Below are 25,781 nucleotides of genomic sequence, written 5' to 3' on the forward strand. Positions count from 1 at the left end.
AGGATTTCGAAGTTAGACAAACCACTTAAGCACTTAAGCTGCACTTAAGCGGGTTTATAACCGACTTCAAAATGGAGGAGGTTCTACCTGCTGATTAGTTTGAAGACGCTGCTATTAATTCAAGCAATTTCAAGTATTTCAGGTAGTGCTCTTTTATGCGTTTTTTTCAGAAACGGCTTAAATTAACATGACACCGGCTTAGCACAGCTTTCAAACTAATCAGCAGGTAGAACATAATAATATTACGTTTATTTTTTCACTTTTTAGTTTAGTGGGTACGTTTTTTTGAAGTCGGTTGTATTATTATTTTATTATTATTTTAGATATGCCGATTGAGTGCACCTTAATCTTATTTATTTATTTATATGTATTTATAAATAGATAGTTAGGTTATGGGATCGGACTTGCAAAACCCGATCGAAAATTAGATCTCTCTTTAATTAAGTTATCTCTTTTAATAGATCTTAGATTCTACTATTGTTAACTGTTATTTTTATTCGAAAAGGGAATATTTTTACAGTTTAAATAAAAGAACATGGTTAATATTTATTTATATAATAGCCTAAACATTTTGCTCGCATGCCCTAATTTTGCAGACGTAGGTCAAGCAGAAAACATTTAAATATCACTCTTGCTAGTAAGCTTTACCCTCAGAATACAGAAAACACCAGAATTATAAAGTACGTATTGTGTCCAAAATAACACAAATAACTGTAAATGTATACGTATATATAGCACGTCACACAATACGGCTTATACAGTGTGTTTATCATGTGTTTATTATAGTAGGGGAGCCCGGGATGCTAAATTTGCAGTTACTCGAGCGTCATTGAGACCGATTACATTTGGTAGATTAAATTATATGAAGAATAAATGGTTATTTATTGGATGAAAAAAAAAACTACAGATTTTTATTACTTTGGCTTACTGAAAACAGAAGACGTTGTAAGGATGACCACAGAAAATATTCTAAGTTCACGTATATACGTATCTCTTGGAAAATTTTCTATACTCTAACCCTCTGACCTTTGCTTGGCTGATGTAGAACGATATTCTCGGTCGATTGCTTCTACAAATTAGGTCAGCCCTTGATATATTTGATAGCTTTATTAGTATCACTTTACGCCGGGGTTAATCTATGTTTTTTGTTACAGATTTTGGGGTCCGACACAGAATGGCACTTCGCGCACCGCGGGTTACCCCACGCCCGACCCCGCCGGGCCATCGCTCATACCCGACTGCTAAAAAAACATCCTCTTGTAAGTTGCACGACTATAATATTAATGGACACTTTACGGTTTTATCTCAGAATACAGAAAACCCCAGAAGGTGTGATCGCGCATGGGAATGAAGCCATTGAAATTACTCTTTTTTGGTGGAATTTCAACCCGTATTAGGTGATCCTTCAGTTCATCAACCCGCATTAGGTGATCCTTCAGTTCGTCAACCCGCATTAGGTGATTCTTCAGTTCATCAACCCGCATGAGGTGATCCTTCAGTTCGTCTACCCGCAACAGGTGATCCATTAGTTAGCCAACCCGCTTTAGGTGATCCTACAGTCAGTCAGCCCATCAACACTTCACAACTACATCCGGAGCTAAACGGACTTTTCAGGATAGATTGACTTTACCAGGGTACGTAGATGTTACGAACGTCCTACGCCTTCCGCCTTATAAGAAAGGGAATTTGGAGTTTAGACCTATGATGCTCCAATGCGGGCTAGCGGGCTTAGTAAGACAAGATGTTTGACGATCTGTAACGATCACTATAACCAGCACAGAACATAGTTAAAGCTTAAAACACGTCTGAAACTCACGTGATACAACGTCCGCCCTAGCTCATGAGCTGGTGCAACGCGGCGTGAGTTTGAATTTAATATAAATAACACTCACGATAGTTTATATTCTGAAATAGTTAAAGCTCTTAAGCTAGCGTACAACCTAGAAATCTAATGGTAATGATCAAGACTGATAGCTTAACATGCTTTTCGGGGCACCGGGACTTAATAACACTACCAACTTAACTACTGCTACTGAAAAATTTTGGAAGAAAGAATAGCTCAATATTACATAGCTCGAGAAAAAAAATAGCTTGATCCAGGATTTGAACTTACGACCTTGTTTGAACGAGCATGTTTGAATTTATATAGAAGTAACAACTTATAGTCGTTACGTTACATAAGTAATTACCAACAGTTTTGGTAAAAGTTGTTTCACTCGAACATTAATTAGTTTGAACGTTCATTTTCAGCACACCCTGAGGCGAACTAAGGGCTTAATAACTCCCTAACAAATTATACCTAGTTACACATGAGTAAATTTAATCCTCTCGCTGTGGTAAATAATATTTGTTTAATATCCTTAACAAAGTTAAGTTAATCGAATCAGAAATGAGGAGAACCGTGACAACATAACTCAACGAGTCACGAAGCTGAAGTGGCAATGGGCGGGGAACATATTTTTGTGCATATAGAGATAGAGCCGATGGTCGTTGGGGTCCCAAGGTGCTGGAATGGCGACCCCGCAGCAGAAAGCGCATTCGACCTCTCGACTGATTACATCAAGCGAGTCGCAGAAGATCGTGATGTTTGGAAGTCCCTGCAAAAGGCCTTTATTCTGCGGGTGAACGTCCATCCCTTAAGGTGTATAGTTGTCTCGCTCAGTCGTTTATGGTTTTGGATCACGAAGTTTTAGGTTTAAGTCATGGGTCGAGCGACTTTTCAACTTCTTGGTGTCATTATTATCAGCCCACTATAGGGCAAGACCTCCCCAACACAGTTTAGACCGACCAAGCCGCTCCAATGTGGGTTGACAAGTTTCAGATCGTTAGCCTACTTGGTTGGTCAGAAGAAGAGCTTGGTCTTCCCCTTTTACTTCATTTTCCCAAAGGGCAGCTACTTCTAGACGAAAATTACACAGCCCTCCACTAAATCCAGGTGTATGTGACATATGTTTCTTGTAAGCTAACTATGAATTTATCATAATAATATCATCCTGAGTCGGGATGTCAGTCAAAGATTCTCAGACGCACATCCGTACCTCGCAGAACACGTTTATCTTCTTAGTGTACCTACCGACGAAGAAAAGACAGGGCTTGATTTAATAGCCGTAATTAAGGGAAAACGTTTCCCGAGTAATAAAAGTACGGAGTGCAATTAGTTCTTCAACGACTTCAAGATGGCCGCTCGTTGTTTCACCGACCGGAACGTATAGTGTCAGCAGACAACAAGTGTTAGTGAAGTCAGTAAATATATTTTCTACCAAAAGGTATGGGCCTTATAAAAAGACTTAGAGTCACTCAGTGGGTGATGGAGCGAGCTATGATCGAAATATCTGTGCCTGATTGAATCAGATATTAGAAAATCTGCTCACCTGTCACCGGTATAGTACAACGAGTAGTACAGTTAAAGAGGCAGTAGTGGGTGGGGTAAGAGATGGAAAGCGCAGTGTTGGTCGACCTTGCACTCGGTGGACTGAGGACATCAAACGAGTCCAAATAAATCGCATGTGCCCCATGTTGTTCAGAGTCCTGCAGTAGAATTACATCGGTTGATGTTGTTGATGGTAATAACCCACTAGTTACGGGCAATATCAAATGTCTATACCTTCTATCATTATTACTAAGGCAGTTTCATACGTTTTATCGCACAAATCACTAAGCTTATTTTAAAATCGATGGACAGCTACATTATCAGTGTGTAACATAGACTATATTTTATGCTGGTATTCCTACGGGAACGGGTTTTAAACGGGTAAAACCCTCAGAATACAGAAAGCATCAAAAGCCACATTCAGCCGTCATTATAAAGCACTCATTGTGTCCAAAAATTGACCGACTGGACCGGACTGTAGGATCACCTAATGCGGGTTGACGGACTGTAGGAAAGCTATGGTCTCTAGATCGTGCCGCACACCGCCGCCGTCGGACACGCAATCGTATGATAAACGTCAAGAGTGGTCTTTTGTTCCGTCGCAGTCAGCGACTATGTAAGTTGTCATAACGACCTTCACAACGTTTTTGCAGTATACACTAAATAAGAAGAACATACGTTAAGTGTTTACTTATTCATGCTGCCGAGAAATTGTCTTTAATTGATAGAACATAAAGCTCATTTTGCAATGTGTTCACTCTAAGGAGTAGGTGAGGTTTTAAGCCGATTACGAACACATTAGCGGATTAGCTTTTCTATTTCAAAGTCTGACCTGAACGCGACTTGTCTAATCCATTTTCTACTTGTAAGAACTCATACATTTGTAATGTACATACGAGTAAGAGATAAAAGTATTTCAATCCATTAGATACCATAACGAATATTAAGATATCTAGTAAATTCGTCTTAGTTGGGGAAGTGGCAGGATATTACCTTGAATTCCGATTTATATTATGATTTTTTGAGATATATAAAGATAGGATACTTAGGTGTAGGGTAGGGGTATGACAGGAATAGGGCAGGGGTAGGGTAATTTTTAGTATAGGGGTAGGGAAAAAGTAAGTTAAGCTTGCCCGGGTTCGCTAGTTACTATATAAAAATAAGTCGGGTTTCCCTTCCTGACGCTATAACTCCAGAACGTACGAACCGATTTCCACGGTTTTGCATTAGTTGGAAAGGTCTCGGGCTCCGTGAGGTTTATAGCAAAGAAAATTCAGGAAAAGGTAGGGTAGGGTAGGGGTAGGATAGGGGTAGGATAGGGGTAGGGTAGGGGTAGGGTAGGGTAGGGGTAGGGTAGGGTAGGGTAGAGTAGGGTAGGAGTAGGGTAGGGGTAGAGTTAGGTAGGGGTAGTTGAAAGTTTACATCGAGTTTTACGCTGACGAAGTCGCGGGCGTCCGCTAGTATATTATAAAACAAGAACCATAGCCGCGTCTGTCTATCTAAATCAAAGATGAACGGATTTTCATGCGGTTTTCACCACTAGATGATATTTGAGGGCGGTTTTGTTATATAATATGAAAAAAAATTGCGTAAATTATTTGAATATGATGATAACTGTTGTAAGTATCGGTAAAGTCTAGCCGCTCACCATTTTTGGAGTCAAAATAAGTATTTGAGGCTAATATGTAATTCTTTTAACTTTCACTAGTGAAAGTATTTTAATATCGTGGAACCTTGTTTACTTCCGTTTTGCTATCCAAAACTGTACCTGCCTTGCGACCCACACTTTCTCGTATAATAGGTTTTGTATATTCACTAGTGTTTGAAACTAAAATTTTACCCTTTTACCATTACTAGGTCCACACAGCAGTCCAGCAAACGGGTTTCAAGCGTGTCAAACGCGGTTTCCGTCCGCTTCGCTTACCCGAGACTGTGCCCGCGTCTGAGCCTCGCGACCCTTACTTCCCCCTGCAATGGTATCTGAAGAACACTGGACAAAATGGCGGGAAGCCGAAGTTGGACTTGAATGTGGAGGCTGCTTGGGCACAGGGCTACACCGGTGTTAATGTTACTACAGCTATTATGGATGATGGTAAGATTTTACTTTCTTTTGTTTATTTCAGATAGTCTTGATTCACAAGCCGTTAGTGTATCGGTCGAAAAAACACAGCGATATGTCTCCCGAAGTTTGTATCTCGTGATTCTTACAACGTAAATGGGTATCTTTAAAACAAGAGTGAATAGGAATCTTCTAGGCAAACGCGTTCCACCTTAGACTTACCACTAAACGCGAGCTTATTTCATTAAAAATATTAAGTATAGTAATTTCGGATTTAAGATAGATTGACTAACGATGAGACGGACTGTCCATAGAAAAGTTATATTTAACGTCGGAAAATTATAAGGCAGATTTTTATTTTCTCTCATTTATTTATTTCTTCTTTTTTTTAATTTTTAACAATATAAGTATAAAAAACAAAACATTAAAATTTTACAAAAAAAAATTCACCATTTGAGTGCCCAAGCAACCGGTGGTCAGGGCTCCAGAGTGAGGAACCTCCTCACAATACGCGCCGTCTCAAGAATCACTGCCTTCTGTATCCGACTCTTGATCCAACAGTTAAGCGAAAGCTTCTTAAGGTGTTGGTCGAAACTTATTAGGCAGGTTTATTTTTATTTGAATGGTCTATGAAAATTTTAATCCAAGTTTTCAGAATTCTAAGCATCAGGCATCATGTTGAAAAGAATGTGCGCGAGTGAGATTGTAAGGGTTGCGTTTTTGTACTACGTACGTTCGGAACCCTAAAAAAAGAGGGGGATTCCCTTAAAAATAGAAAGACATTTTTTGTAGGAAATTTAATTATCTACAATTTTGTCTTTTATTAACTTTTTGTCATACAGCGAATATCACACTCGAACACACAGACAAACTTGTGCGAATGTCCAAAATATGTTTTAGGTTTAATTCCTATAATTTGTTATGTTTCAACTAGTATTTACCGAGGAGAAAATTGTTGATTTCCCTGGTCGGTAGTTCAGTAATCTTGTTGGTATTAAAATGTTGTAACCGAGTTAAATGTTGAAGAAACGTAACTCTCTTGTGTATAGTCTATCATCCTCGCATAAAACAATTTATTTAGGACTTTTAGGACTAAAATCGACTTTTGTACTAGAATGGACTGAATTGGGTTAAAGAGAAAATAAAAATTCGTTCTTGGTGTTGTTGGGGTGTGAATCTGATAATAATTAATATATAGATATACATATTTTTGAATAGAATTATTACCAATAATTAAAAAAAAACGATGAAAGAAGTACAGGAGAATTTTTTTTTTATATACTTTATTGCACAAAAGAAAAATCAAGTAACGTACACAGAATTTTTTTTTAAATGTTTTCCCTAATCTTATCTCCGGAAATGCTCCAAAATATTTTTGTTTTGTAGTGATTTTTAAGCGGTTTACGGATAATATATCAACACACTCAGTATGCAAAGCAATATAAACTTCGTTATATCAAGATTGGATGTAAGAAAAAACATGGCGAAACTATAAGGGTTCCTTGTGGACAGCGCCGGCCCGAAGTAAATTTTAGAACGGAGCGAGATCCAATTATGGCGCCTCTCCTGTTTGCTCCTAATAATATATACCTATACCAATTGTGAGTGCAAAGTAAGTACGGAATGTGAAGATCTCGACCATACTCTGGAGTGACCAACGTTCTTTACCATTTAGGTGCCCTCTAGGATTTGGCGCCTGGAGCAACTGCTCCGTTCGCCATATGGGTGGGCCGGCCCTGCTTGTGGACTTCTTACCACAGACAGAACCCTTAAAAGTACCTAAACAGTATTTGGTAATTATATACCTACTTGAAGTTCTTGCATTTCTCATATCAACAAAAGAGATTTACTTATAAACCAGAAAGTTAATATTGATGTATATCAGGAAAATAAATAATGAAGATACCTACCAAAATTTTGTTAGCATTGGATTTGTTTTTATATTAAATCTGCCTCATTGGTCTAGAGATTAATATGTTTGGTTATGGAACATAAACCTCGAACCCAGGATGATAATGATTTCCAAAACTCAGTAGTAAAGGCTACCTATAGGGTATCGAACCACCAACCCCCGCTGGACTATTGACGTACCCGTTCCTAACACAGTCTTCAGACAAATTGGAGAAGAATGACGAAAATATTAGTCATATTATTAGTTATATTAAAAAAAAAGATATGACAAATATCCTTTTTATAAAAAAAATACTTGGATCGATTGCTTAATAGCACATCTTAAATATATACCAGAAGTAGGATGTGGTACAAGGTCGATCGACCTCGTAACGCAACGTGTAAACGCGCTCTCCGAGGCACGGGGTTGTAACAACAAGCCAACAGTTGATGTAGTCTTTATAATGAGAAAACGTGAAGACCCTCTTGAAAAGCACTCCGGTATAAAAACTGTTGGAATAAGCTCTGATTACAAAACTTTTTAACACAAAGCTTTCTTTTCAGGTGTCGACTACATGCATCCCGACTTGAAATACAACTATGTAAGTATTACTTTTACGTATTTCGTACTAGACTTTGACCTCCTTAAACCGGCTCTATTGCAAAATCCGTTCTTAGCGAAAACCTACTAGGTAATTTATAAATATAAGCTACCTGCCCTGCCTAATTTCAACTTTGTACGTCTAACGGTTTTCGAGATTTCGTGATGACCTTTCGCTTTTATATATTAAGATTAGGTTATATGGTATGTACTAACATAAAACACGATTTATTTTAGTACCACAAGTTTTAACATTGATTTAACTTATTGTATTACTTCTCTGTTTATTATAATTCTAGGAACGGATAGAATTAATTATAACAAGGGCCGCTTGACCTTGATTATCATGTTTCGATTTCATTTCCATTCGGTGATTTTTACTATATTTATTTCTACACATACAAATACAAGTACAAGTACGCGTATTTATTGAATTCAGTACCTTCTACATATTTTCAAGTTATGTCTCTTTTTACCAATGGAAAACTCTAAAAGCAACGAATAATATATGCTATATTTCATCTCCGGGTGAATCCACAGGGCAAATTGTACCTACATATAAAAATGTATAATTTTGGAGCTTTCGGAAGTTTAGTCTAATTGAGAAATATTCTCTCCTTTTATGTCGGTTAAAAGGCTGAAGAAATTCCATTAAAATTTCCATCTAAATTATACTTGAACCTTAATTTTCGTGAATCCCCTAAAAGACCTATACCGAGCTGAGATTATTACGCTCCCGAATTTTAAATGAAAATGCTTTATTCATCACCCTCGCTATTAAGAGAATAAGAACTCCTCTAAGGTGTTATTTAAAAGGGAAAATTCCTTATTTTAACAGCCATTTCATTAATATAAAAGAAATAATAATCACCGCCTCTATTACCAACTGGGCTTGTTTGCGGGAAGTACGTATTTAGGGGTGATTTCTGTAATCATAGAACACAAAGCACTTAAGCTGCACTGTAATTATAATCTATATTTATACTGATATTTAACGGAGTGTTTAAAGTTAGTGGTGTTGAAGGTGTAATTATAGTGGTAAAATAACCATTATAGTGGTAAAATAATTTTCAAAATCAGTTACGTCACGTTATACAGGGTGTCCCGTAAATATTACGACATATTTTACAGGCTGATAGCTGACAGCAAGGCCTAGGGGTGCGGATTTTCATCCTCCTCCTAACAAGTTAGCCTGCTTCCATCTTAGATTGCATCATCACTTACAATCAGATGATATCTCGTAAGAATAAAAAAAAACTATAAGTAGATACGAGAAGTAATTATAAGAGCTTAGAAATATAGTATTATTTTTATTTTGAATGACAGTGGTTTCAAAGGCCTATTCGATGATAATCATGTGACTGTAACTTTAACTTTAAGCAGAGTTGTATTAAAAAACAAACTAATTTAATTTATTAAGGATTTTAAACGCTTTAGGTATTATTTGCATTGTATTTTGTCAAAGTGAGGCTAAATGCCAAAGCTTTAAGTACTTGTAAAGGCCTCTGAGCTGAGTCTTTATACTTATTTATCTAAGCAGTCTAAGTGCTCTCTTAAGTAAATGCTTTAATTTATTCGTATTTGCCTTTCTTCATAATTAAAACTTCGCTTAGTTAATTGCTTCTCGCAGATACTTATTACTGCGAATGTAATTAGAAAGTCTAACTAATGTTATTTTTTAATTAATTATCATTAATTTTATTGATTTTCTAGATAATTTGAAATGTGTTGATAGAGTTGAATTCGAGACTCATGCTTCCGAGTTACAGAAACAAGCCTCAATGACTCAACAGTTTTTTTTACAAGTTAGCCCTTTAGTGGTAAACTTGTAGTGGTTAGTGGCCCTCAAACAGTAGGCCGGATTCCTCGCCAAGATTCCCGCCCGCTGGACTATTGTCGTACCCACTATAGTCTTTTCCGACTAAATGGATGAGAACAGGAACATCGGTCCTATTTAAAAGATATGGCAAACATTCTTTAAAAAAAACCTTTCTGCTTAGAATGTCCGGTTCCACATCACGTTAAGGCGCATTTTCACTAGGCGACATGTCACAGATACTTATCGCTCGACATTCACGTAGTTGTCTCTGCAAAAGTTGTGGGACAATATCCCGCGACATATGACATCGAGCATCGGCGCTAGTGATGTTGTTGCGCGATCCGTAAACGTCGCTTGGAACGTCAGGCAACATCGTGCGGTACATGTAAATATCGTGTCGAGCGACAGAGTCGTGCGAAAAATGTCCCTTAATAAAAATGCAGCTTTTATCTCACAGTAAGAAGACCCGCGTAGATCGTAGCCTCGTAGGAGATTGATCGTAGAGTCGTAGCAAATACCTACGCTCGTAGCAGTACTGTTGTCTAATACTGATTAATTAAACAGTTAACGCCATTATAGATTTCTATCATACGCGCAGTTTAACTGTAAAACTGCCTTATAAACTAATTCTACAATTTTTTAACGACCATTTCTTATTAATATAATTGTTTTACTGTAATTTTCAGATGATGTTAACTCGAAAGTACATTTCTCTCATTTTCAGGAGAAAATATAAAAAAAAACACCAAATAATTGGACAACTGTTTGCTGTCCCTTGTTTATTTGCTACTTTCCACATCCACCGCGGTCAAAATTCCATTGGCGTCATACGTCAAAAAGGCTCTCGTTTGACCATGATCTAACCTGATGGTAAGTGTAGATACAGTCTAAGATGGGACACGCTTGCCTAGAAGGTGCCTATTCACTCTCGTTTTGAAGATACCCAAGTTATAAAATTCAGGAAACACGAACTTGGGAAGGGTATTACCCTAGCCGTGCGTATGAGTAAAGAAGAGGCAAAGCGTTTTCTACGAGTCCTATTGACATCTACAACATAGGGATGAAAACCCACCCGATGTCTTGTGGTGCAATGGTAAAAAGGTGAACATGACGTCGAATAGCTCCAACTTTTAAATAAATGGTCGTAATATTTGTTTCCATTTTTCTAACATCTAATTTGTCTTTGAACCTAGTACTGCGATAAATATGAGTACGTAATTTGTGACGTTTGTTACAGAATGCCGAGGCGTCGTATGATTTCAGCAGCAACGATCCCTTCCCATACCCGCGATATACGGACGATTGGTTCAACAGGTCAGTGCACTATAGTATGACTTTGGACTTCTTTAAACATATATCTAAGTATAAACGTTACTACAGTAATTAACATCATCATTATTAGCTTATTTTAAAAGCCTACGACAGCTTGGATCGGCCAGGTGTCGGATCTTAGACCTGGTCGCTGACTGTGACCCTTATCAAAGTCACTGAGCGAGCGATGGAGGGAGCTATGCTTGAAGTTTCTCAATCAGAAATGAGGAGATCCGCAGAAAAAATCATTGACATAGCTCAGCGAGTCGCGCATAAGTGGCAATGGGTAGGGCACGTAATTCTGAGAGCCGATGGACTTTGGGGTCCCAAGGTGCTGGAATGGCGACCACGCACCGGAAAGCGCAGGGTCAACCGCCCACTAGGTGGACCGAGAACATGCGGGTTGCAGCGACTCCCTGCAACCCGCATGATGTTCTGCTGTGTGCTGGCGGCTCGAGACCGTTTTGTTTGGAAGTCCATGTAAGAGGCCTATGTCCAGCTGTGGACGTCAATCGGCTGATAATGATAATAATGATAAAGATGAGGACTACACTACTCCAATGCGGGATGCGGATTTAGGGTGATAGCGTTTAATTCATTGTCGAAATCTATCAGATGTTTATTTATTTAATAATCAAGCAATACCACACATTACATTATACAATATAATAATAATTATACAAGTTACATTTTATTATATAATGCAAGTTATGGATTCCCAGTTTAGGCGTAGCCTTTTGTCGAGTGAGTGATAGGGAGACCGATTTTATTTTTTTGTTTTATTTATCACTCATGTAGTCATTTACCGCGTAAAAGCACTTTTTGACCAGAAAGTCCCTTAATTTCTTTTTGAAAGCAATATCTTTCTCCTCATTACGTATATGGTGTGGTAGTTAATGATAATAACGAAGATCGACGGTTTAACGTGCTCTCCGAGGCACGTGGTGTAACACCATCAACTTCCTCATTACGTATATGGTGTGATAATAACGAAGATCGGCGGTTTGACGTGCTCTGCTAGGCACGTGGTGTAACACCATCAACTTTCCAAATCCGAGCTGATAATGTATATTTCATAAAAGAAAAAAAACTTAGCATTAAAAAAACTCAGTTTTTCTAGTATTGTACATAAATATTATTCAATAGAATAATAACATTTCTAATTTATAAACATTTAACATAAATAATCAGCCCAACTGTCTTGCTGTATAATTTTATTAGAGCTCAAACTACCAATAAATTAACAAGTTTAGTGCTTCGTATACCCGTTCATTGAAAAAAAAAGATAATAAACGGCAATTAATATAAATTGTCACTTGACCTTTCACGACGAGAAAAGTTGGAATTAATTGCCACTTATTTCTCTGCTCTTCATCCTTTGTAAATAGAAAACTTCAGAAGAAAACTTTATAGTACTTCAACAACTTTTCAAAATAAGGGTTTAACAGTTTATTATAATGAAAACAGGTCGTTTTGCCTTCGGCCGTGGTTAGTTACCACCCTACCGACAAAGACGTACCGCCAAGCGATTTCGCGTTCCGGTTCGATGGCGTGTAGAAACGAAAGGGGTGTGTATTTTCATCCTCCTCCTAACAAGTTAGCCCGCATCCATCTTGGATTCCATCATGACTTGCCATCAGGTGAGATTGTAATCAAGGGCTAACTTGTAAAGAATAAAAAAAAAGAAAAATGATGAAACTGCTATTTACAACACTAATATTGCGTTTAAAATGAAATCGGCCATCGTATATGGCGAAGTTAGAACTTCCTTTCAGCTGTATCTAAATTATAAAACAGTTTCTAATTATCGAACGTGAATGTATTACTATTTGTTATCATCGATGTAATATGTGATGTATCATGTACTTATTAAACGAAGGATTGTAAAGAGAGAGGAAAGTGACTAAACATCCGAAACAGAAAATAAACATGTTACAATAAATGATAATGGTAAATCAACATAATATTATGCCAGTGCTCATCATCATTGACAACCCATATTCGGCTCACTGCTGTGCACGAGTCTCCTCTCATAAGAGGGGAAAGGTCAATAGTCCACCAAGCTGGCCAAATGCGGATTGGCAGACTTCACACACGCAGAGAATTAAGAAAGTTCTCATATAATTATGTAGGATTATTCATCGATTGTAACTCGTGATATTTAATTTTTTAATATGGATATAACTGAAAATTTGGAATGTAGGTATAACCGATTTTAGCCGACCGTTAACTTAACTAATTCATTTAAAACTGTAAATCGATTAACAACCTACATTATAAAATACATTAGAAGGGGGACCCTTATCTAAACGTGGAACTATTAAACAACTAAAAGCTATTAGTTCCAGTTGTACAATAAAATTGTAGTTTGAATTCCCTAAACGTGTTGGAACTAACGTATTTATTTCGACTTGAGACGCTAACACAATTATTTTGTGTTAGCAGGCATGCGAGACCTTTAGATGCCTTTGTTACAAACTATTTAGCAGGCAAGTTTAAAGGTGAGCGAGGTTAAAGTTAATTTAATAAACTATGCGTTTATATTCTTTAACGCTTAAAGGTCTAACAGCGCGGGAAAATGCATTTAGGTCGAGTTAGCGATATGAGGAGACCCGTGATAGCCCAGTCGATATAACCTCTGCTTCTTCACTTCCAACTTTTCAGTTGTGTGCATTTTAAGAAATTAAATATCACATGTCTTAAACAGTGAAGAAAACACGTTGTGAGAAAACATTGTGATCTAGCAAGTTCGTTCGTAACACTCCCGATGGTCCGCGCGGGCCGGGGGGGCGTTTAGTGATTACACAAACCCACGACTGAGGCACCTCACTTCCCCGCACGCAATATTTCACATCCGTGCAGTCTTTCCCCCCGTCGCCCGCATATCATGGGAGTGTCATAAAAGAACTTGCCAAGCTATAAGTTGCAAATTACCGTTTTTATAAAGAGGGAAGCGCTCTGTAGTAGGCCAATTAAATAGGCTGTTAATGAATGTCTTGTGAAAGTCATAAATTCTCCATTTAATTAACGAGAAACTTTTTCAGAATTTCAGAAATATCTCAGCGTCGTTACCCATCTCATTTAATCATTAACTCCGCGTGGTTTGTCTCAAATTCCATCAAAAGTTCGCGATCCATTCTAATTGGAATTTCGTTCACGAAATGTTCCCAAGCCCGCAATTCGTAATGTGATATTACGAATTATGAAATTATTATTATTGAAGTCTAACTTTACTTTCACGTAACTTTTTCTTCTTATTTTGTTTTTAATTGCGGTGAAACTTCTTAAAGGCCCGTTAAGTTTTTTTTGAAACTTTATTTTTTATTCTTTATAAGTTAGCCCTTGACTACAATCTCATCTGATTGGAAGTGATGATGCAGTCTAAGATGGAAGCGGGCTAACTTGTTAGGAGGAGGATGAAAATTCACACCCCTTTTTGGTTTCTATACGACATCGTACCGGAATGCTAAATCGCTTGGCGGTACGTTTTTGTCGGTAGGGTGGTAAGTAGCCACGCCCAAAGCCTCCCACCAGCCAGACCTGGACCAATTAAGAAAATCTCATCTGCCCAGCCGGGGATCGAACCCAGAACCTCCGTTTTGTAAATCCACCACGCATACCACTGCTCCACGGAGATAGACACGCAGGTTTCTCTTTTATTCTTGAACGTATTTTCAATCCAATTTCATTCGAAATCTCTTCATAGTTTTACAATAAATCTATGTCACGCGTTTTATCAATTTTGCGATCTCCAGCAAAAATATTTATGTAGGTATTGATACAGTACTATAGATTATTATTATAGTGGAAAAATGTGAAGCTTTGACGATGTACCTAAAGCTCAGATAAGATAAGATTGCAAAATCTCTTTCATGATTATCAATTACGTTTACTATATTATTGGTTACTGATAACAGTGAAACGTATTGATCATATTTTAGATAGTATAGCAAAAGTTTATTACGACAAACACAAAGTATAAACCGGGACCGATGGCTTAATGATGAGAGATGGGACTCTCACTTTCTAACTCCCAATTCTTACTTCTCAACTGAGAATTGCTTTGTCTTTGCCAGGACAGGAAGCCAGAGGCTATCCACTGGACTAAAGAGAATTTTAATAACCTCATCTTTTTTTCAAATATGACAGAGCTCTCGGTGCGTGTTCTATTCTACGACTCTCTTGAAAGACTATTGTTAGTCTTTAAATATAATATTAAAACTAGTAGGAAATATATTCGCGAAAGTTTGTATTGTATGGATGTACTCGTATGAATGTGCGCTATGTCATGCAAAAACTACTAAATGGATTTGGCCAAAGTAAAATCTATTTCCAATCCAAATTTCAGCCAAATGGCTTCAGTAGCGCAAAGGAGAAACAAACATACACACTTATACGCACACACTTTCACACTTACACACACTTTCGCCTTTATAATATTAGTGTGATGCTTACTTATGGATTTTGTTTGTCCTCAGTCACGGAACGAGATGTGCGGGCGAAGTAGCTGCAGCTCGCGACAATGGTGTATGTGGAGTTGGTGTAGCCTACCACTCCAAAGTTGCAGGTAACTAAGATATTCTTACTTTGTATTTTGACCCTTATCTTAACTTACCTTTTTACAGTAGCGGAGTTAGGGTAGGGCGCGGTCGGGTGACCGTTCAGGACGCTAGCCCCCCTAGCCAAGTGGCACGTCGATTCTCTTTCTACGATCGCTAACGCTTCGAAAACTGGAAAGATGTATGGGAATGACATTTGCTATCGACAGGTCACGTGATCAAGATCTGTCAGTCCCATACATTTTTCTTGTTTTCGAAGCGTTAGCGATCGTAGAAAGAGAATCGACGTGTCACTTGGTTAGGGGGGCTGTTCTGAATAAGCCCACATTGTTCAAAGTTATCAGACTTGTTTGTTTGTCCAAAACTTTGTTGTACAAATTAACATGTATACATTGGCAAAGTACATTTTATGCCCGTTTTACCTTTTGCGATGTGTTTTGTTTGCGACTTGTTTGAGATTTAAATGGTTAAGAAAAACAAGATTTTCTTTAAATTGGAAAGCAAATAGACAAAGAGTACTTTTCTTACCATCGCAAGAGATTGTAGTCAAGGGCTAACTTGTAAAGGATAAATGAAAACTAAAAGAATGTATGACACTGACCAATGGTTTTATAATAGAGTTAAATCAGTAGCACGTCAAAACTGACGCGGACAAAAACGTGCTAATTTTCTTAATTTCATTGACTCGCATAGTGAACAACGAACAAATAAAATAATACCTGAATATTGTATACAATGTCGAGTTGTGTGTTCAGGAAGTGTAAAAACTGTAGGTATATATCCAAAATGTCAGTAAACACAAAATTGTGCAATTGTGCATGTGTGCGCTTAGTGGAGTCGCTAAATTCAGATCACATGGTGATTTTGTAGGCACGTAATATATCTATAGTATAGAATATCGTTGACAATGACAGATCCGATCGATAACTTGATCACGTGACCTGTCGATAACAAATGTCATTCCCATATTTTTTTTAATTTTCATAGCTTTTGCATTTGTAGAATGAGAATCGGCGACATGCCACATGGCTAATTCCCAGCTACTTTTTATTTAGCCAGAATATGGTACATGTAGATAATTTAATTCATAGGTCTTAAAAACTATACTAACACTTATGAGACAGTGGTATGCGTGGTAGATGTGAAAGACGAAGGTCCTGGGTTCGATCCCCGGCTGGGCCGATAAAGATTTTCATAATTGGTCTAGGTCTGGCTGGAGGGAGGCCGGTATGGTGTCGCTAACGCTACGTCGCTAAATGGTACGATGTCGTGTAGAAACCGAAAAGGGTGTGGATTTTCATTCTCGTCCTGACAAGTTAGCCCGCTTCTATCTTAGATTGCATTATCACTTACCATCAGGTGAGATTTTACAGAATAAAAAGAAAATAGTAGCCTACCGTACTTATTTATAGTTAGAGCATATGCTGATAAATTTTCAGCTTTTAAAATGACATAGGTCTGGCTAGCTCAGGCACTCAATTTAAAACGAAATATTAAGGAATATTCCCAAAGTAAAGAGGCTGTTTATTGTCCACCAATATATGACGTCAGACATTTCATACGGCGAACTGTTATGACGTGATGCTCTGGAGGCGTGTTGTGTTGTATAAAATCTATCATTTGCGTAGGGTTACCATGATATCAAAATAATAATCAGGCAAATTTTATATTTGTTTGTACTTGTTGTACTTGTTTCATTGTTTCACTTTCACTACACCAATTTGGCTAAAATTTAGAAAGTAAACAGACTTAGAATTAGCATGGATATAGTATAAGCTACTTTTTATCCCGAAAATATCTAAATTTTTAACAGACGAAGCCGCGGACATCGATTATTATTTTATAAAATGATTTTCGATTTTGATTCATCAATCAAATGACGCACCGTGGAAAACTAGTATGCTCTAGCAATGCATGGGCACAAAAACGCGTGGAAAATCGGAGCGAATTACTAGGTCTTTAGTCAAACGATATTCAACATAGTTGTTTTAAAATAGATCTAATAGATCCAAGATACAATTTTCATATGAATAGTTTGTATCGAAAGTTGAACAATTTCCATAATTTTTATTTATAGGACTTGTCCTGGCATAAAACTATATTATGGCAATCCTTCAATTGCCGCAGCTAGCTATCGCATTATAACCCTATCACAGCAGAGTTTCGCCAAATTGCTAATACTGACTTGGGTCGCTGTAATAACTTTATCCGAAGATCGGATAAAATCCTTCGGAATCCGAACATCGTTCTGTAAAATTGTCCCATAAATCGCTGTATGAGCTATATTGTATGTTTATACTACAAAATCTAATGCAAGTAACGTATCGTAATGTTGGAATGGATGGTTGAATCATTTTGTAATTGATTGCAATCTATACTAATATTATAAATGCGAAAGTAAGTCTGTCTGTCTGTTACCTTTTCACGCCTAAACGGCTGAACCGATAAAGATGAATTTTGGAATTTGGAGGAAAATATAGGGTACTTTTGGACCCTAAAATAAAAATAAAAAAGAAGAAGAGGGGGTTGAAATTTTGTATGGAAAGTCCTTAATTTTTATAGATACAGTTTTAAAAATTTGTTCATAAATCACAAAAAAATATAAAATATAATGTGAGTCAACAGTTTTTAAAATGCAACTCCTAAAGTGAAGAAATAGGGGTTGAAATGTTACATTGATTGACACACGGACAATGACGCGGGCGTCCGCAAGCACTAATATAATCTACGGCTGAGATGATGAGTTCATGGATAAGCTCGTTGTTTTTAATGTGAAACCTTTGAAATGAATTATTCATGACATATTACCATAGAGAACCTGATCACACAACCACACAGCATTGGCAATCAGTGTAAATATTGTGGGCTCAGGAGATTTTTATACAATCTTATCTCTAAGATTGAACTTGAAAATAAAATCGACTATTCAATTGAAATTCAGCTTTTCACTTTTTAATTTTTTTTATGAGTCGATACCCTACCCTAGTTGAAAATACCAAGGTTACCTATAACAGAAAAGTAACATCTATTGTGTAATAGAGGATACATAAAGAGGTCTGGTATCATGTACTAAAATGGAGTTGTCAGAATCAGGAAGCCAGTAAGAGGCAGCATATGAGCTGTTACGAAATCTGTTCAACTGACATATTGTTTCTAATAATATACGCGCGTTTATAGCCGTCGAAACACTGCCCTATATTTCGTGTAAATTGCTAGGATTGGGTTACTGGAGCGCTGACCTATTTCTGATATGCATATCTATAACGTGATAATCTCTCTGGCAAAATTCTCAGTCACCATTGACAGTCTATTGCTTATTCTAACGACTCACTTTAGGGCTTAAACCCCGTTAAATATCGGAAAAGGAACTTAGAGCCACCACGCTGGTTTAATGCGGTTTGGCGGGCTGAGGCATTATTTGATTTTGTATATCACCGTGGCTTATTACCACCTTACTGGCAAAGATGTACCGCCAAGCGATTGAGCGTTCCGCTACGATGTCGCGTAGAAACCGAAAGGGGTTGATACCACTCCTAACAAGTTAGCCCGCTTCCATCTTGGATTATATAAATCACAAAAGTCGCAAATACGAGTTTAATGTATATAGATTTCCATACAATTATTATCTCAATAATGGCCTCCTACGAATCCAATTTGTATTATTGAGCATACATTTACCCTTTTACGATATCATCTGACGTAATTGAGATAAAATTGAACAAATAAAATGAGCTTACATTCACAGCGTCGCTTTTATTGCGGTGAATGGATTTGCGTTAAATTTTACTTTTATTTTCGTACTTTGTATTATACGTAATCTATCTCGAACTTAAAGTGCTCCGAGATAAGGAGGTCAACACACTGACTTTAGCTGATCGACTTGTCATCTGAATTTCTTCAAAGGAAGCTAACAATTTTGCTGCCCAGGACTCGAACCCGATTATGATTATATCTTATGATTATGATATTATGATCTTAAACCACATAGGCTAACTACTGGATCGACGAGGTAAGGGGATTATCACTCGTTTTCAAATATTAGTAAAAAATACCTTTGTTAGGACGGGCGAGGGATTACTTCAACAGCCGGTAGCTATACAATAAAGTAGGTTTACCGTATGTATGTCCGTATGTCCGTGGCATCTAATATAGCTTAAAAATGGATCCATACTTTCATGCAACGCAATACATGAGTCAGATTAGCCAATTCGATAATATCAATATTATGATAAAAATATTTTCTAGTTCCAGTAAATATTATTTACTGTTGGACATTTTAGAATTTGTACTTATTATTATTTAAAGGTGTCGAAATAGATTTTGAATTTTACATGTAAAGTAACTATACTGTAATAGTATGAAAACAACTTTTCGAAATAACACGTTAGAAATATAAAGCGAAATAGAGCGCCTCGCCTAAAAGCTTTCAGGTTTCGCTTCTTACCTATACAAATATGATGAAGACAGAAAGGCTTAAGGTTATATACCTGTTTTATAAGACAAAGCTTATTCAATAACTACGAGTTGTCTCCGATTTAGAGTCGACATGGCTCAAGTTTAACTAAGATTAGATAATATTAATAAACTATCTATACTTAGTCTATATGTATATCTATTTTTATAATAAAACTGGTCGAATTCTATAAAAGTTATATTCCTTTTTTTAAAGACAAAGATTTTTTGTCTGTCTGTCTGTCTGTCCGTGTTTTTTTGTTATTCGGGCATCACGCTAAAACTACTGAATGGATTCAAATGAAACTTGGCACGGTTTAAGAGCATAATACGGAGAAGGATATGGATGGGATTCAAATTTTTTTTTAGTTCAAACTCTAAAGTGGTGAAATAGGGCTTGGAATTTTATATCGATTTCCACGCGGACGAAGTCGCGGGTGTCCGCTAGTACCTAATATAGTATAAGTATATATACACGATATCTTGACTATCAATAATTTAATTTAATTAATTTAGTTTAGACGTTCACTAGGTACATAGAAAGATTCACGAGTAAGTTCATAGATCTTTACGATCGTCAAAGAAGACTTAATATAATTGAATGGCTTAAATTAATAGGCTACTTGCCTCTTTTGTAAACAGTGTTTAAACTGAATTATGGAAGTATATATTATTAGTATATATAAGTATATATATATAAGCTATATTTTATTTTGTCCTGTCAATAATAACCAGTTAAAAAAATAATATAAATGAAAAAATATCTACGTAAAATTTTTGCCGCCGAAACACAACACATTAGCAAGTGACGTCATTCATAGAGATAACAGAGTGATTGGCGTTTGCAGTGACGTGATATATCACGTCACCGCAAGCCCCAATCACAAACCGATGCCTTGTAGCCAATGACGTCACAGTTTATGATTGGCGTTTGCGGTGACGTGATAAAAATACAATTTGGTTTTATAAAAATATTACAATACGATTATTTTCACAAATAAAAATGTGATTAGAGTTTCTAGGCATCTAAACTGCCTATATGCAAAAAAATCTTGTTAGTTTTATACAGCAGGCGAGTAGCCTATTAATAGATCCCTTTCTTCACCAGGTATAAGAATGCTGGACCAGCCATACATGACAGACCTGATCGAAGCCAACTCAATGGGGCACGAACCTCACAAGATCCACATCTATAGCGCCTCGTGGGGCCCTACTGACGATGGACGGACAGTGGATGGTCCCCGGAATGCCACCATGCGAGCTATAGTCAGAGGTGTTAATGAGGTGAGTGTACACTAAGCCTTTATTATTTTTTTTCAAGGAAGGCAAGGATTTTATGTTAGACGTATCCCAACCCTCCAAACCAAACTCAGACGAACCAAAGTCACTGACATAGCTCGGCGAGTCGCGAAGCTGGACAATGGGCATGCCACATATTTCGAAGAGCTGATGGATGTTGGGGTCCCAAGGTGCTGGAATGTCGACCCCGCACCGGAAAGCGCAGTGTTGGTCGACCCTCCTACAGGTGGACCGAGAATATTAAGCGGGTTGCAGGGAGCCGCTGGATTCTGGCGGCTCGAGACCGTTATGCTTGGAGGTCCATGCAAGACGTCTATGTCCAGCAGTGGACGTCTATCAGCTGATAAGCTAAGGTCTATCTATCTCAACCTAAATTAAATGGTGTTTCTTAATTTTATTTCTTAATAAGTACTTGTTTCCGGACCGCCTTGTGATGAATATCAATTATCTCCCAAAGGAATGCTTTCGCATAAAGTCGTGTCTCAGCATAAATGTCTATTAAGCCTAAGCCTAGGCCTAAGCTAACGTAATTAAGCCTAACTTCAGCATTAAATCTGTTCGTTGTGACCGTTCACAAATAATTTATCTTTACTTAATATATAAAGGTAAAGTATAATATATAAGGTAGATTAATTTACCCCTACAATACCACGAGGTATGGATCTACTGATGAGATTTTAAAATTTCTTATACCACGAGGATGCCACATTATTTGTGAGTGTCATATGCTATATTTTATCCCCGTATTCTTAACCGCTGGGCGTTTGCTAGTATATGTGGCGGCTAAGTCATTGGGTACAATTTAGGCCATATTGGCTTGCATGGCAGTGCTATTAGTAGGCTACGCTATTACGTCTTCCAGTGAGGGCTTTTAACCTCCACATTTCAAGAGGTTAACATTACGAGAAAATCTCAGTACAACTATTTCGTATTATACCTACATAACGGTTCAATATTTTACAAAAGTTTGCCCATACCGACGTGTTAAAGTTCCATAAACTTTTTGGTCCTAAGTCCTAAGGTAATGGAATAATATTATAATATACCTCCGTATAAACTAGTTACTACTAATGCCGTGATAACCCAGTGGATATGATGAGGGTGTGGGTTCGAATCCGGTCAGCGGCATGCACCTCCAGTTTTTCAGTTGTATGCATTTTAAGAAATTAAATATCACGTGTCTCTAACGGTGAAGGATAACATCGTGAGGAAACCTGCATACCAGAGAATTTTCTTAATTCTCTGCGTGTGTGAAGTCTGCCAATCCGCATTGGGCCAGTGTGGTGGACTATTGACTATATCCTCTCATTCTGAGAGGAGACTCGAGCTCAGCAGTGAGCCGAATATGGGTTGATAATGATGATGATGATAAACTAGTTCTATCCTTCTAAGTTAAACATCATCTAAGGAGGGTTGCAATTTGAGAAAGTCTCAACTTTACATATTTACATCTTTTACAACTTTGCCTAGGGCGACATTATCCATAAACTTTGTATCCTAAGGCAGTATTATACCTCAGTTTCAACTAATAATCACCTTCTAAGTTTAACCATAGGAGGGTTAAAATCTGAGAAATTGTCAACATGACGTACATTACATGTTCTACAAAAGTTTACCTATCGCCACGTGTTAACATCCACATCAAACTTTTTGTTCTTTACCTCAGTTTCAACTAGTTCCTTAACACGTAGGTACATAAATTAAAATAATCATGAACATATTACACTAAATATTGCGGCGTAAGCCAAACACTTGGCTTAGGTTTTGCTCACGCCGCGTTGCATGAACCACCTCATGACTACGGGCCCCGTAAGAGTTCAATATTAGTCAGCATACTTCGACGAGTCACGTAAGTTTTAGCCGTGTATTATTATAATTTAATATTAATAACACTCACATTGTAAATATATCAAATTAAAGAAGTCTCACGATAGTAGAAATCATGAACATTAAAAATAATGTTTGTCTTACCAGTGGCGTAGCGTGCTTTAGACGGGCCCTGTATCAAAATAAGTTGGGGCCCAATACCAAAAAAATCTTTTTATATTTTAATTTTCTATACCATAAAGTATTGCTTTTTTAGTTTTGTAATTTCTGCAGCTTTTAGAAGTACCACATAGATTAAGTAATATTGTAGATTACTTTTATTTTTTTTGCTTTGACAGGGGCCTCTGAAGTCTGGGGGCTCAGTATAATCATACGGCGGTAGCTACGCCCCTGGTCTTATCATGTAGCAAATACATTCCTTAAATATTTACATAACGGTATACTATCACGTCATCAACCCATATTCGGCTCACTGCTGAGCTCGAGTCTCCTCTCAGAATGAGAGGGGTTAGGCCAATAGTCCACCACGCTGGCCCAATGCGGATTGGCAGACTTCACACACGCAGAGAATTAAGATAATTCTCTGGTATGCAGGTTTCCTCACGATGTTTTCCTTCACCGATTGAGACACGTGATATTTAATTTCTTAAAATGCACACAACTGAAAAGTTGGAGGTGCATGCCCCGGACCGGATTCGAACCCACACCCTCCGGAATCGGAGGCAGAGGTCATATCCACTGGGCTATCACAGCTCTTCATATATATAGGTATACTATACGTAATATATAAAATATAAATACCGTTTACTAAGATAACAAAGCTTTGAGAGCGGCCGCAGACAAATTCATGTCGTCAGTCGAATTCTCCACGTACCTACGTAAAATGCCAAGTATTTGTGTAGTATTATTTCAAATTCAGCTTTCGGAACCTTTTGTGTTTTCCTCCGTATAATTGAAATGTTGATTTTCGGAACGGAATTTACCCACTGGCAAATTAATTGGTTCTCTGTTCTTGGACGATACAAAAACGAACTCTGTGATGTAACAACCTTAACGACTGTATTGTTTTATTCCCGTCAATTAAAAATGTTCCATTGTTTCAATAATGTACATTAAATGAATACATTGGATTAATGTATTCATTTAATGTACATTATTGAAACAACGGAATATAATAGTACATTAAACGAATACATTGGATAAATAGTAATTAAAAGCGCGGACACCCGCGACTTCGTCCGCGTGGAATTTACTTTTTCTTAATTCATGTTTCTCATGGGTTTCTCACAAACCCATGAGAAACATGAATTTTTCCGGTATATAAAGTATGTGTTATTCCAGACTATAATATAATCTCTACATCAAATTTCGGGTGATTCGGTCCAATAGCCGAGGAGTGAAAGACAAGAAACATTCATACCATCAAAATCAACAGGTTTTTGAAAATTTCATCAATCCATGGATTTTTTCGGGATAAAAAGTAGTTGAATGTGGAGTTTTTGAAAAAATTGGAGACCCGCTAGCATATTTTGCAAAATTGTAATTTCGAATCGAATGACACCTCAAACATTTTTATGGGAGACGTAGAACTTTTTTTGATCTAAATGGCACATATGAACGAGACTATATCGCTAAGTCCCTGTCGAATTTTATCTTTGTACGTCTAGTGGTGTGTTTCGAGATTTCGTGATGAATGACCTTTCGCATTTTATATTAAGATAAGATTAAGCTTACATATGCTTATGTGCTGACAGCTTTTAAAAAGTAACTCTGACTCTATATAGACAATAATATTGATTTTTTAGCTATAGAATAAAATACTTATTGTTAGGGTAATAAAATACTGAATAATGAGAGCTGATGGCATAACAATAACAAAACAACATTAAACAATAAACAGCCTACTGAAATTTCTATTTCACGTTCAATTGTTTCCCGTTAATTGACATTGTTTTTCTCCATAATCCAAACAATAGCGAAACAAATAATTGCTTGATACTGGTGTAGTTTATTTAGCGACTCTGGCACTAATGTAGTCTAATGATTGCATAAATTAATTTTTGTCTTATTTTGATCTATTTAAATAAAATCTAATATATAAAATTCTCGTGTCGCGGTGTTCGAACTTGAACTCCTCCGAAACGGCTCGACCGATTTTGTGCATATTCAGTAGGTCTGAGAATCGGCCAACATCTATTTTTCAAACCTCTAAATCCTAGGATAGGGTAGTGGTAGGGTAGGGGTATGGTATAGGGATATGGTAGGGGTAGGGTAGCGGTAGGGTAGGGGTAGGGTAGGGGTAGGGTAGGGGTAGGGTAGGGGTAGGGTAGGGGTAAGGTAGGGGTAGGGTAGGGGTAGGGTAGGGTAGTGGTAGGGTAGGGGTAAGGTAGGGGTAGGGTAGGGGTAGGGTAGGGTAGTGGTAGGGTAGGTTTATGGTATAGGGATAGGGTAGGGGTAGGGTAGTGGTAGGGTAGTTGTAGGGTAGGGTAGGGTAGGGGTAGAGTAGAGGTAGGGTAGGGGTAGGGTAGGGTTAGGGGTAGGAGTATGGTAGTGTAAGGTAGGGATAGGGAAGAAGTGCAAATAAATAAATTAAT

At 37.4% G+C, this 25,781-nt stretch overlaps 1 protein-coding gene across 1 annotated transcript in view; it reads left to right on the forward strand.

Moving 5' to 3' along the window:
* The window catches only part of LOC112058357 (neuroendocrine convertase 2), an 84,684-nt gene that overhangs the window by 37,172 nt on the left and 21,731 nt on the right, over positions 1 to 25,781 (forward strand). Inside the window, exons 2-7 of the mRNA XM_024099126.2 lie at positions 1,155 to 1,259; positions 5,228 to 5,462; positions 7,884 to 7,921; positions 10,977 to 11,053; positions 15,529 to 15,617; positions 21,170 to 21,345. Of these exons, the coding sequence (XP_023954894.1) occupies positions 1,155 to 1,259; positions 5,228 to 5,462; positions 7,884 to 7,921; positions 10,977 to 11,053; positions 15,529 to 15,617; positions 21,170 to 21,345 (720 nt within the window). The remainder of the gene's footprint in view (positions 1 to 1,154; positions 1,260 to 5,227; positions 5,463 to 7,883; positions 7,922 to 10,976; positions 11,054 to 15,528; positions 15,618 to 21,169; positions 21,346 to 25,781) is intronic.

This window comes from Bicyclus anynana, chromosome 21, assembly GCF_947172395.1.
Source record: "Bicyclus anynana chromosome 21, ilBicAnyn1.1, whole genome shotgun sequence".
In the NCBI taxonomy this organism is placed as follows: domain Eukaryota; kingdom Metazoa; phylum Arthropoda; class Insecta; order Lepidoptera; family Nymphalidae; genus Bicyclus; species Bicyclus anynana.